The sequence below is a fragment of the Sphaerodactylus townsendi genome, linkage group LG05 (assembly GCF_021028975.2).
Source record: "Sphaerodactylus townsendi isolate TG3544 linkage group LG05, MPM_Stown_v2.3, whole genome shotgun sequence".
Lineage (NCBI taxonomy): Eukaryota > Metazoa > Chordata > Lepidosauria > Squamata > Sphaerodactylidae > Sphaerodactylus > Sphaerodactylus townsendi.
Window position 1 is genome coordinate 53,988,788 of NC_059429.1, and position 12,797 is coordinate 54,001,584.

Below are 12,797 nucleotides of genomic sequence, written 5' to 3' on the forward strand. Positions count from 1 at the left end.
CAGAAGAAGCAGCACAGACTATTCTCTGAGACCAGGGGAAAAGACAGTGAGAAAAAGGTGAGCTTTTTTTTTTGTGGGGGTTATCCTTAATGCTAAATCCTTATCTGGTGTGTGTGTTTTTGATGGCTTGTGTGTTTGTTTTTTGAGAGCTCAGGGAAGCTTTTGTCTGTGTGGGAGGTTCCTTTGTTGTTGGCTGGGTGTTTGCCTCAGACTGTTGAGGGGTGGGGATTCTGTTTAAACACCCAACCAATTTGAATCAACTGCCACTCGCTGCTACTCACTCTTCGACTTGCTCAGAAGCAGCAGTGCGCACCTACAGCATGCACAGTTCTGACCAATAAGGACCCATCTTTGGGGACATAGCAAATGTAAGGTAGTGATTAGGGGCAAAAAGTCTTCATTCCTTAGGGCATGGTCTGGAGCTCAGTGAACAGGGCTGGGCTATAAAGAAGCAAGGCTAACTTGGATTTTTGGTGGTCAAGTGTAGAATGGGGACTCTTGAAAGAGAGGCCCAGAAATCTGCTCTGCAGAATTTAAGACACTTATATATGGATCATCAGGGAGTTGCCGCTGTCACCTGCAACAGCTGTGGAATGTTTCATTTTCTCCCAGAGGACATGGGTAGCTACACCTGCAGCAAATGCAAGTTGTTTACTTGGCTAGAAGAGAAGGTTCAGCAGCTTGAAACACAAATACCTACACTTCAGCACATTAAGATGAACGAGACTTTCCTGGACAGAATGCAGCAGATGGTACTGAATGGAGAACACACTAGGGACATCTCTGAAGAGGATGACAGCTCTCAAACAGAGGAGACTGGAGAAATGTAACCCATGGAAGCAGAAGAACCAGGGAGCATGTTGTGAATTTGAAACTACAGAATTGTTTTGAGGTTCTCTCCCTTCTCAATGAGGATAAGGAACAGGCACAGGAGAAAGGAACTCAGCTCTCAGAGAATGCACAAGCGGCAGAAGGTTCTTCAACCTATGAAATTCACCTGCAAAACCCCAGAGGAGACATGTGGTAGAGGTAGGGGACTCTCTGCTGAAGCAGCAATTTGCAGAAGCAGCAATTTGCAGGCCTGACAAGATGTATTGAGAGGTGCTGTCTCCCTGTTTTACAGGCCCTGTGGAAACTTTGAAGGTCCCGCAGGGCCCTGGTCTCCCTAGGGATCCTGTTCCACCAGGTAGGAGCCAGGGCTGTGAAAACCCTGGTCCTTGTAGAGGCCAGTTGGAACTGTTTTAGGCCTGGGATTTCTAGCAGACGCTCCTCCAAGGAGTGCAGGGCCCTAGTGTGGCAGTATGGGGAGATGTGGTCCCTCAGATATGCAGGCTGAATGCTGCTTACAGCATTCAAAACCAGTACTTTGAAGATGGTATGGGACTAGAGTGATTCGGTCCTGGCACAATGTTCTTATCAGTAATCTGGCTGCTGCATGTTGCATGTTGCATGAGTTTCAATTTCTGGACCATCGACAAAGTCAGGCCAGCATAGAGTGTGTTACAGTAATCTAATCTGGAGGTGACTGTTGCATGGATCACAGTGGCCAGGTCAGAACGAGACAGATACGGGGCCAGTTGCTGCGTTTGCTGTAAATGATGGAAAGCTACCTAGGCTGTTTGAGCAACCTGGCCCTCCAACGATAGTGTGGAGTCCAAGGTCACACCCCAGGCTCTTGACAGATGAGGCTAGTTGTATGGCTGTTTAACAATGGCAGGCAAAAGTTCACCTCCCGTCCCAGCCACAGGACCTCCGTAGGATTTCATACCAGGCGACTTGCTCTAAACCAACCCACCACTAAATAATGCTGGAGAGCTCCAGGGGCCGCAGGCGGGTTGCCCTCCATCATGAACATGAGCTGAGTGTCATCAGCATATTGGTGGCACTTTAGCCCAAATCTCCAAACCAGCCAGGGGGTGCTTGTAGATATTGAAAAGGATTGGGAAGAGGATCGCCCCTTGCAGCACCCCACATTCAATGGGGTAGCGCCTGGAGTTCTCACCCCCCCCCCGATGTCACCTGAAGTCCCCAGCCTCGGAGAAATGAGGTCAGCCAATTCAAGGCTGACCTGCAGACTTCGATATCAGTGAAGCAGTGGACCAAAAGGTCATGATCTACCACATCGAACCCTGTGGTGAGGTTTAACAACACCAGCAGTGCCGACCCACCTCTATCCAAGTGCAGCCGAAGCTTGTCCACAATGGCGACCAACACTGTCTCGGTCCCTTGGCCAGTGCAGAAACCGGACTGGGAGGGATCCAATATGTGAGCTTCATCCAGAAATTGCTGGAACTGATTCGCCACTGCTCGCTCAATTACCTTACCCAGAAAAAATAGATTAGAAACTGGGCGGTAATTGGCAGGATCCTCAGGATCTAACAGCAGTCTTTTTAGGAGCGGGTGGACCACTGCCTCTTTTAGCCACCTCAGGAAAGCTCCTTGCTCAGGGGAGCTGTTGATAATTTCCAACAGGTGGCTCTGAAGCACGTCCCCACTGACTTTCACCAGCCAGGAAGGGCATGGGTCAAAAGGACATGTGGTAGATCATACAGCTGCCAGCGTTCTGTCCACATCCGATGGGTCAAGTTGGCTGAAATGGTCCAATTTAGGACTCGAAGGCGGCCAAGGGGCTTCCAGTTCACATATTGTATAAACTGTCATGGGAAGGGTTTGGCGGAGAGCCAAAACTTTGTCCGTGAAATAGCTCGCAAATGTCTCACAGCTAACCACCAATTTTTCCAATTTAGGACCCACAGCTGAGGTTGTAAGTGACCTCAGACCTCTAAACAATTGCGCCAGATGCGAGCTAACTTCTGCGATAGAGGAAGCAAAATATGCCCTCTTCGTCACCTTCACAACACTCTCGTAGGATCTCATAAACGTCGGATACGAGTATCTTGACCCCTCGTCAAAGGTCTGCCACCACATCCACTCTAGCCATCTCAGCTCCTCAGTATACCAAGGAGCCGGTCTGGTGCGGGGACAGAGAGGGTGCATTGGCACGACAGCCTCAATGGCTTCAGAGAGCCTGGCATCCCAGCCCTCTACCAGCTCATCGAGGGTCCCCGCTTATTGAGGGTCCCCCCGGAAGTGGGTGGGGTATTCTGCAGAGCTTCCTGGAACTGCTCCAGGTCCATTAGTCTCCACGGGCGGGCTAAAATATGCCTGTTGCCTAGACAGGGGGGCATAGCAGCATCTATCCGGGCCTTAAGGACATAGTTGTCAGACCACAGCACTCTATCAATAGAGGATAAGCCCACATACATGCCCGCTGCGAAGATCATGTCCAGATTGTGGCCTTGTTGGTGTGTGGGACTCTTGGTGTTCACTAATAAGAGACCTAGCGTCACCATGGTTGACACTAGATCAGCAGCTACCAAAGAGGAGGCCAAATCAATGTGGACATTGAAGTCACCCAACACCAGAAGGCAAGAGTGCAGTAACGCCCATTCAGAGGCAACCTCCAAGAGCTGTGACAGGCTGTCTGCCAGCGCCCTAGGCGACCGGTACGCCAGCAAGACACCCAGTTTCTCTGGGGAGTCCCAACAGAGGCCCAAACACTCCAATCCCACGATCGATGGGATGGGGGACGTCCTAAAGGAGATGGAATCCTGGACGAGCATTGCCACGCCTCCCCCCTGGTCCCGTGCCAAGGCTGCTGAACAAACAAAAACCCATTTGGGGTGAGGTCATTGAGGGCAACCGTCTCCCCCTCCCTCACCCAGGTCTTTGTAATACATGCAAGGTCCATGGTCTGATGGTCAATAAAGTCCCGAAGGACAGCAGTTTTGTTATTTATTGACCTCACATTAAGCAACAGCAACCTTGGAGCAGAGTCAATGACCCCCACCACACCACCTACATCTCTTGGGGTAGGCCGTAGGTCAGACAGTGAACGAGCATAATCATATCTCCCTCGGTGTCTCTCATATGGCCTAGGCCTACCGCTGTATCTCCCTTGCCCCAAAATCACTGGAATCCCCAGTCCCCCCTCTGGTCCCACAGTGGATACAGACAAAAAACCCATCCTAACCACATTACCCACTAACTGGCACTAACAACTATCTAACTCCCTAGCCTAACAACTATCCCCCAATTCCCTTAATATACACAATCTTATTGTTAAGCTACTAATATCTATCTAATGCCTACCTACCATTAACAGGGGAACCCCAAGGAGGGGATTAGCTATCTACTCTTACTATTGATTTTCCTGCTTCTACCGTCCAACATAATCCACCCTCCCACCAACATGTCCATTGTGGTACGCTCCGGTGTTAATCCAGCAGAGGTAATCATATAGAAAAACCCGCTGTAGATGACTCCCTGGATGCAGGTTGGGTGGTGGTATAATCTCCTGTCATAAAAATATAGAAGTGGGGGCCACTGCCACCAGCCTCCACACTCTACTACAGTTGTTTATAGTTCTCAACAGTCCACTGGTTGCACAGTTCACAGCCACCACACCCCTTCAGGGCAGTAGATGGCACACTCCCCTGGCCACACTTCCCTGGGAAACCAGTTGTTAACTTCTGAACCTCACCTCCTCTACCACCATATCCATCAATTCGCCAGTTTCCACTCAACTAGTTACTTCTAATATCATATTCGAATCCTTAACGCTGGTAAAATACATTACAATATTGTTGGTGTGTAAGTTCAGTTTAGATCAATACTTATTTAAGTATTGGTATATAAGTTGATGTATAAGTTCAGTTTAGAGCAATATTTAAGGTTATTCTTTTCATATAAGGAGTTTAACAAATAATGGTCGCAAATGGTTGTAACAAGCAAATAGTAATGTTGATAAGGGCACCCTTACCTTACTCCTGCCATTAACACACACGGACATTAGAGTTCCATATGAATGTACAGTCTAGCTATAAAACCTGAATATATTAGCTCCACCCAGTTCATAAAGTTCTTACCAAAACCAAAGTGATTAAAGCATTTAATGAAATACCTTGTCTTACCCTACCAAAGGCTTTTTGGCATCTAAAAATAAGAAAACCACTGAAATGTTGTTTTTTGAACATATTCTCTCAGCACTAGAATTTTTCATATGGTTGAGTTTAGTTGTCTGTGTGGCGCAAATCCAACCTGATCTACTAATATATATCTATCAATTATTTTCTTAAGCATTGTAGCAAATATTTTATAAAAAATTTAGCAAAGTTATTGGTCCACAGGAAGTGGTTAGTTTTATTCTTTAATCTTAAAGTGAATTTACTAATTAACAGCACAATCCACAATGAGAGGGTAAAAATGCTGAGGCATGGCCCCACCTCCCCCATGCCCGTGGATGTGACTTGGGTGTAACCCCACCCACACCTCCGCGCAAGAAAGCCAGCTTTCAAAAGCTTTCAAAAGCTGGCTTTCCTGCTCAGAGGCCGGGGGCATAGCTCGGGGCCTTGGCCACGCCCCCCAAGCCCTCTGGCCTCTGTGTGGGTCAGCTTTTGAAAGCTGGCCTGAGGAGGGGCAGGGCTTGGGGACAGGGCCACACCCCTGAGCATGTTGGCACCCTGAGAAGGAGTTGTCTCCGGGTGCCACCCCCCCCACGCCTCGGATGAGAGTAACACCACAGCATTACACATGGGTGACATGACATCTATGGCAGAGGAACACACTAACACAGGAGCTTGTGCCAGTGCCAAAGAGGGCCTGTCCAGCATTAGTCAGGTTCCTGAGCCCCTTTGGGTTGGGAACACTCACATTTACCAATGCTAACTTACACTGGGAAAAAACATAGATACAGCACATGGAGCTGCATAAAATAGTTCCAGGGAGGTTGGAGGAGCATCCCTGATGTGTTGCTAGCTGCAGCACTACAAGTCACTTAGGAGACAGTTTGTCTGCACCCTGGTTCTGCTGTCCCTGGCCATGGCACAGCTAATCACCCCCCTCCCCCCAGATTGTGTTGCCCCAGTTTTACTATAAAATCTTTGATTCACAAGTAGCACCAAAGAATGCAACGGAACTCGCAGTAGAATAAACACTTAGAAAATCTATTCTTCAATTAAAGAAACAACAAAATCAACCAATTTAAAATATTCAGAATGCTACAAACAGCAATAACTTCAAAGTCTGACACAATGTATTATCTATACAATACAGTACCTATTGTCTTCCAGAGAACTACAGTAAGCCTTTAATAACGGTGTCATGTAGCTTTTTAGAGCATCCTGTTAATATTAACACAAAAATTAATATATTACTATACACACACACACACACACACACACACACGAATATTAATGGATTGTATAACTTTTCATTCACAGAGGTGCGATTGAAATGACAGCTCATATCAACCTTTCAATTATATATGAACCAGAAAATTGAATCTATAGGTACCAGAGAATCAACCTGAAGGGGTTACAGCAACTTTTCTATAAGGAAAGACTAAAAGGTCTGAGATTATGCAGTTTAGAAAAAAAGATGCCTGAGAGGGGACATGCTAGAGGTTTATAACATGATGCATGGGATAGATAAAGTAGATATGGAGAGTTTTTCTCTCTTCGCCATAATACTAGCATTTCAGGACACCCAATGAACTTGATTGGCAATTGATTTCGAACAGACAAAAGTAAATACTTCTTTACTCAATGAATTATTGAACTGTGGAATACACTGAATTTAGCAATGGCTATGAGCATGGATCTCTTTTTAAAAGATTCATGGAGGATGGGTCTATCAACAGCTAGTAGACATGGTGACCAAATGGAGGCAGCAAACACCTGAATATAAGTGCTAAGGGGCAGCATCAGAAGAAGGTCTTTTGCCTCTATGTCCTGTTTGCCAGACTTCCAGGGTAACTGGTTGACTGGTGTTTAGAACAGGCTGCTGGACTAGATGGACCACTGGTCAGATCCAGCAGGTCTCTTCTTAACCAAACATATAATTGACTAAGAGATGGAATGTGGTGACAACTCACTTCCCACAAATCGGCATGAAGGACTCACTTCCAGCTGTGGAAGTGAGTCCTGTGCACTGTCTGGTTGGAAGCTGTGCCAGCAAGGCAATAGTGGCTTTGGCTCTTGCTGTTTTACCAGCCACAGCACCACCCTCCCGATTCCCCTGCCAGGGTAATGGTGACTTGATGCCCATTGCTTTGCCGGCCCTGGCACCATTGCTTTGCCGGCCCTAGCACCACTCTCCCCATTCCCCCGCTTGCCCTCCCCCCACTCCAAACACCAAGCGGGGCCAGCGAGGCAGTGGCAGCTTGACGCCTGCTTCCTCTGGTACCACCCTTCCCATTCTCCTGCTCGCCCTCCCCTCACCCCAAACACCAAGCTGGGCCAATGGAGTAGTGGTGGCCAGCTGTCCTCCCTTCTGGACCCCCCAGAAGTAGCAGACAAAGCAAGAGATAAGTTGTGAGGGAAGATGGAAGAAGAGGCAGGGGCCAGGAGAAGGTGGGTGGGCAGGAAAAGCAGTGGGCCTGCCACCAGCCCATCCATTTTCTCATCTGCCCTTTCCCATCCTCCAAAGACCAAGCTGGCCTTGGTGAAGGGGGAGCGAGCCCAACTCCCCACAGAGGATTGTAATCCCTCCTTCCCTGTTTCTCAAGCCACACAGGACTTGCAAAACAAGGGGTGGAGAGCCTGATCCTGCAGATCCTGCCTCACTGCTTGCCCACCGCTAACAGCTGTCTGGAGCCCATTGCATTGTTTCACACAATGCTAGTGTTCAATAATTATAACATACATAAATAGTTTCAGGGTATGATACCTTAAGAGGCTCTACAAGCTCCAAAGTATGCTTCAGATAGATTAAATTTGTTATTTTTGATTCAGAGGCATTAACCTGTTAGAAAACAGAGAAGATATAAAGTTATCATCTTATTGTTCAGCAAAGGGTACCCTATACAGTATTGCAATTACTATCATTATGTATGACTTGACTGTCAGTTATGTTTCTCTGATAACACAGATAGCACAGATAACACAGAAGAGTAGAGAAGGTTTGTTAGGAATGTCAACTGACTTCTTTCCCTACAACCTGCTCACCCTGACTTTGTCCAGTTTGGCATTGTCTAAAAATAGTCTAGAAATTATGGATGCAGGAGTAGTTTTAGACTGTGACCAAAAAGCAGCACCAGAAAGCATGGGACTCTATTCAGCACTGGGCATCAACACAAGATAATAGCATGTAGGTCTTACTGGTGTGGTAATGTTTTGGATGCAGACTGCATTCAGAGTATGATTTGAACTGTGGGTCATACTTTCCCATTGTGTACCTACTGTTTTAGATTCATATTTTTTTAAATCTGGATATAAAAGTGATGAAGTTTACATTGCAATTTTTGAATTTTTATTCCTCCCTGCTTCCAAAAAACTTATGGTAGTTTACACATTTCTCTCGTCCTCTATTTTATCCTCATAATAACTCTGTAAAACACATTAGGCTAAAAGAGTGTGTCTAGCCTAAGATCACCAGTGGACTTCAGTGGGAGTAGGAATTTCAATCCAGGTCTCCCCAGACCTAACCTAGCCCTGTCCAGGGGCCCTCAACATGATTCCCATGGGTACCACAGCATCCACTGACATCCTTCCTGGTCCCCACCAAATGATTGTAAAAAGTGGGTAAGATCAGATGGGGATCTGCTCAGCAAGGCTCCTGGTTGGCCACTGGAGATCTCATTGGTTGTGCAAATTAAAATTATGTTGTTTCAATGGCAGCAACCACTACAGCCGTGGTGGCGAACCTATGGTACTCCAGATGTTCATGGACTACAATTCCCATCAGCCCCTGCCAGCATGGCCAATTGGCCCTTATGGCTCCCTCTACCTGAGGCATTAGGCAAACTGCGCCTTCTGCCAGCCAATCAGGTAGGACCTCCTTATGTGGAGTGTGCTGTTGACTCTCTCTGGCTTCTGCCAAGGCCAATTGGCCATGATGGCAGGGGCTGATGGGAATTGTATTTCATGAACATCTGGAGTGCCATGGGTTCGCCACCACTGCACTACAGCATTGGCTTTGGTCTCTCTCACAGTATTCTTTCTCAGTGTATTAAAAAAGTGCTCTTCTTGTCCCCTGTACTTTGGCTTCCTTTGTGTGGCTCTGTCTCCCATGGCAGCCATTTTGTGATTGTCTCAGCACCTTGGGTCAGATCAGAGACGTAAGTATAGATTTTTTAGGGGGGGTCAGGGGTGGGGCCACACCCCCACCCGCCCCTAGGGCATGGCCACGCCTCCCCACGCCCCACCCCTGGCCTAGCGCTTATAAAAGCAGCTGAGGTCGGGGATGGCGGACTTCCCTGCCCTGCCCTGCCCCTCCCCTCCGGGCAGAGGCATAGAGGGAAAATGGAGCCTGGTACAAAATCTGAGCCCCCCCGGGCAGCCGCTGTGATGCTGGAATCCCCCTCCCAAACAGCATCACTTTCAATGGTGTTTAAACTAGAGAGCCCAAATTCTCCTTTTAAATCCACCTTAAAGGGAGAATCTGGGGTCCCTAATTAGACAACATTGAAAGTGATACTGTTTTGGGATGGATTATCCCCCACCCTGAAACAGCATCACTTTCAATGTGGCGTAGTGGTTAAGAGCAGGTGCATTCTAATCTGGAGGAACTGGGTTTGATTCCCTGCTCGGCCACTTGAGCTGTGGAGGCTTATCTGGGGAATTCAGATTAGCCTGTGCACTCCCACACATGCCAGCTGGGTGACCTTGGGCTAGTCACAGCTTTTCGGAGCTCTCTCAGCCCCACCCACCTCACAGGGTGTTTGTTGTGAGGGGGGAAGGGGAAGGAGATTGTAAGTCCCTTTGAGTCTCCTACAGGAGAGAAAGGGGGGATATAAATCCAAACTCTTCTTCTTCTTCTAAACTGAGGACCTCAGATTCTTCCTTTAAATCCATTCCAAAGGGGGTGGATTAAAAAGGAGAATCTGGGGAAATTTGGGGGGTGCCTGCTGTCAGGGGTGCAATGGTTAAGCTAGAAGCACCAAACTTTCAGGGTATCTTTAGGAGTCTCTCCTAATGATACCAACCAGGTTTGGTGAAGTTTGGTTCAGGGGGTCCAAAGTTATGGACCCTCAAAGGTGTAGCCCCATCTCCTATTACCTCCCATTGGAAACAATGGGGGATGGGAGCACCCCCTTTGGGAGTCCATAGCTTTGGACTCCCTGGACCAAACTTCACAAAACCTGGGTGGTATCAATAAGAGACTCTCCTGATAGTATGTCCCAGGTTTGGTGAAGTTTGGTTCAGGATGTCCAAAGTTATGGACCCTCAAAGATGTAGCCTTCATCTTCTATTAGCTCCCATTGAAAACGATGGAGGATGTGGCACTTCTTTTGGGAGTCCATAGCTTTGGACCCCCTGGACCAAACTTCATAAAGCCTTGGTATCAATAAGAGACTCTCCTGATAGTACATTCCAGGTTTGGTGAAGTTTAGTTCAGGATGTCCAAAGTTATGGACCCTCAAACGTGTAGTTCCCATCTTCTATTAGTTCCCATTGGAAACAATGGAGGATGGGGGCACCCCCTTTGGGAGTCCATAACTTTGGACCCCCTGAACCAAACCCGGATAGTATCATCAGGAGAGTCCCCCAAACAATCCCTGAAAGTTTGGTGCTGCTAGCCCAGGGGTAGGGAACCTGCGGCTCGAGAGCCGCATGCGGCTCTTCTGCCCTTGCACTGTGGCTCCACGAGCCGAGCTGCCGGTTTCATCCTTGCCCGCCCTGCAGGCAGCAGGGCGGGTGCACCAATTGCCCATGGCCGGCAGGGCAGTGCCGTGGGCTTCCCCTCTCGCCCACCCTGTTCGAGCGGGGCGGGCGCTTTCCCGGCGGCCGGCAAGGCCAAGCCACTGGCCCCATCCTTGCCCGCCCTGCAGGCAGCAGGGCGGGCACATCCATGCGCTTCTCAGAATGAGTGGAGTAAAAGGTTAAAAAAACCCAATATATACAGGGTTATCTTTATTTTAAATGTCAAAAATTATTTGCGGCTCCAAGTGTTTTCTTTTCCCGTGGAAAACGGGTCCAAATGGCTCTTTGAGTGTTAAAGGTTCCCTACCCCTGTGCTAGCCCAAACAATGCGCCCCCTGCAGGCCAAAAACCAAAAAGCACTAAAATGTTTTAAAAACCCACAAACGGGTGGGCGGAGCTTCAGATATGAATGGGGGGGTTCAAACCCGAGAACCCCCCCTTACCTTCGTCCATGGGTCAGATTTCCAAAGGTACCCATGGGTCAAAAGAACTGGGAACCTTGCACTAATCTTTATACAGAACTGTCTCTCATAAATATATATTTAGTGCTGTCAACTATTCACTAGGTTTCCATGCACTGAAACCAGGATGAAAAGACACAAAGGAAGGGTTATTCATTGTTTATCAGGTAACAGTATTTATAACATACCGTATCCTGTTTTGGAATTTGTACTAAAACTGAAAGTAGTTGTTCAGTGTCCAGGAATCTTGAAATAACTAAAAACAAAGGCAAGAATTCATACAGCTTGATCCACATTTCATTTAATTCAAGGTATTGTAATTTTATCTATCTATTTGTTGGGAGAGAAACTGCTCTAAATCTAAACGACAACATACAAAACAGAGCCATGCTAAGCAGAGTTACACACTTCTAGTCCTATCGACTTCAGTACACTTAGAAGCATGTAATTCTGCATAGGACTGAACTGCAAGAGCCCATACATCAAAATACTAATACTACTTATTACACAGATTTGTCTGCATAAGTGCAATCTTTATATTATTGTGTCGAAATGAAATCGATAATATGTGTATATGGTTGTAGATAAGCAAACCAACATAAAATGCTGACAATTTTCAGTGACTTTAATAGGGATGCAATGAGCTTATTTCTTCTTTTACCTCTGAAAAAATGTTACTGTAGGTTGCAGGCAGCCCATTCCAGATTTGGGGTGGGGGGACATGTTCCAGATGGGCATGGGGGAGGTGGTACTGCACCACCTCCAATGGAGCTTTGGGCAGCACAGCAAACATCAGGAAGAAAATCGCTGCTGATGCCCAAAAAAGTCCCATTAGAACTAATTACTTACATCATATGTTTCCATGGCATAAGTCAGAGTGCTGCATGGGGGCATCCCAGACTGAAAGACTGATGGAAGCTGACCTAAGTCAGCTCCATCCCCAGGAATGCCCCCAGCCTGCTCCCTGCTACAGTGCCATGTTCCTGAACATTTTCACAACCTCCAAGCAGCGAGTCCTTCCGGGTTTGGGCACCACACAGCTCCATGGCATATTTACACTCCCCACCAGCATGGGTGCCCCTTACACTGAAGGGGTAGGCAAATGCATTGGCATGGTCCCACAATACTCCCATGGCCCATCCCCCCCACATCTGAATTGGGACATTATTCATACAGATGCAAGCTTATGAATGGAAAGGTAACAAGTTATTTTAGTATACTAACCAACTCACTTACAGAAATCACACACTAGTTCTCTAAAAACTCTGAGGAACATTACTAATCTTTTATCACATATTTTAAACCTTTTGCAAAGAAATATTTGATTACCTGACTGAAGGCCAAAAAAGAGTTCCTCATCCTGGAGGAGCTCCTGGACAGAATCCAGTCTGGTGTTAATCGTATCAGCATCAATAAGAGGCTCTAGAATATTAGACCTAAGTCTTCGACTTCCACCTGGTGTTTTAGTATAATTTAGAACGCCAAAAAGAGTATGACCATTCCTTTGAAAACAGCACACATTTGAAAACCAAACAGCTTACAAAATGAAGTTGATAAATGTCAACTGAAATGTATACATTATTATTATTACAGTTGCTAATGTAGGCACATATGACAATTGCAGTCCCATTTG

At 47.0% G+C, this 12,797-nt stretch overlaps 1 protein-coding gene across 1 annotated transcript in view; it reads right to left on the minus strand.

The window, feature by feature from the left end:
* The window catches only part of MSH4 (mutS homolog 4), a 47,935-nt gene that overhangs the window by 18,743 nt on the left and 16,395 nt on the right, over window positions 1-12,797 (minus strand). Inside the window, exons 7-10 of the mRNA XM_048498931.1 lie at window positions 12,494-12,666; window positions 11,353-11,420; window positions 7,729-7,803; window positions 6,118-6,182 (exon numbers count right to left, since the gene is read on the minus strand). Of these exons, the coding sequence (XP_048354888.1) occupies window positions 6,118-6,182; window positions 7,729-7,803; window positions 11,353-11,420; window positions 12,494-12,666 (381 nt within the window). The remainder of the gene's footprint in view (window positions 1-6,117; window positions 6,183-7,728; window positions 7,804-11,352; window positions 11,421-12,493; window positions 12,667-12,797) is intronic.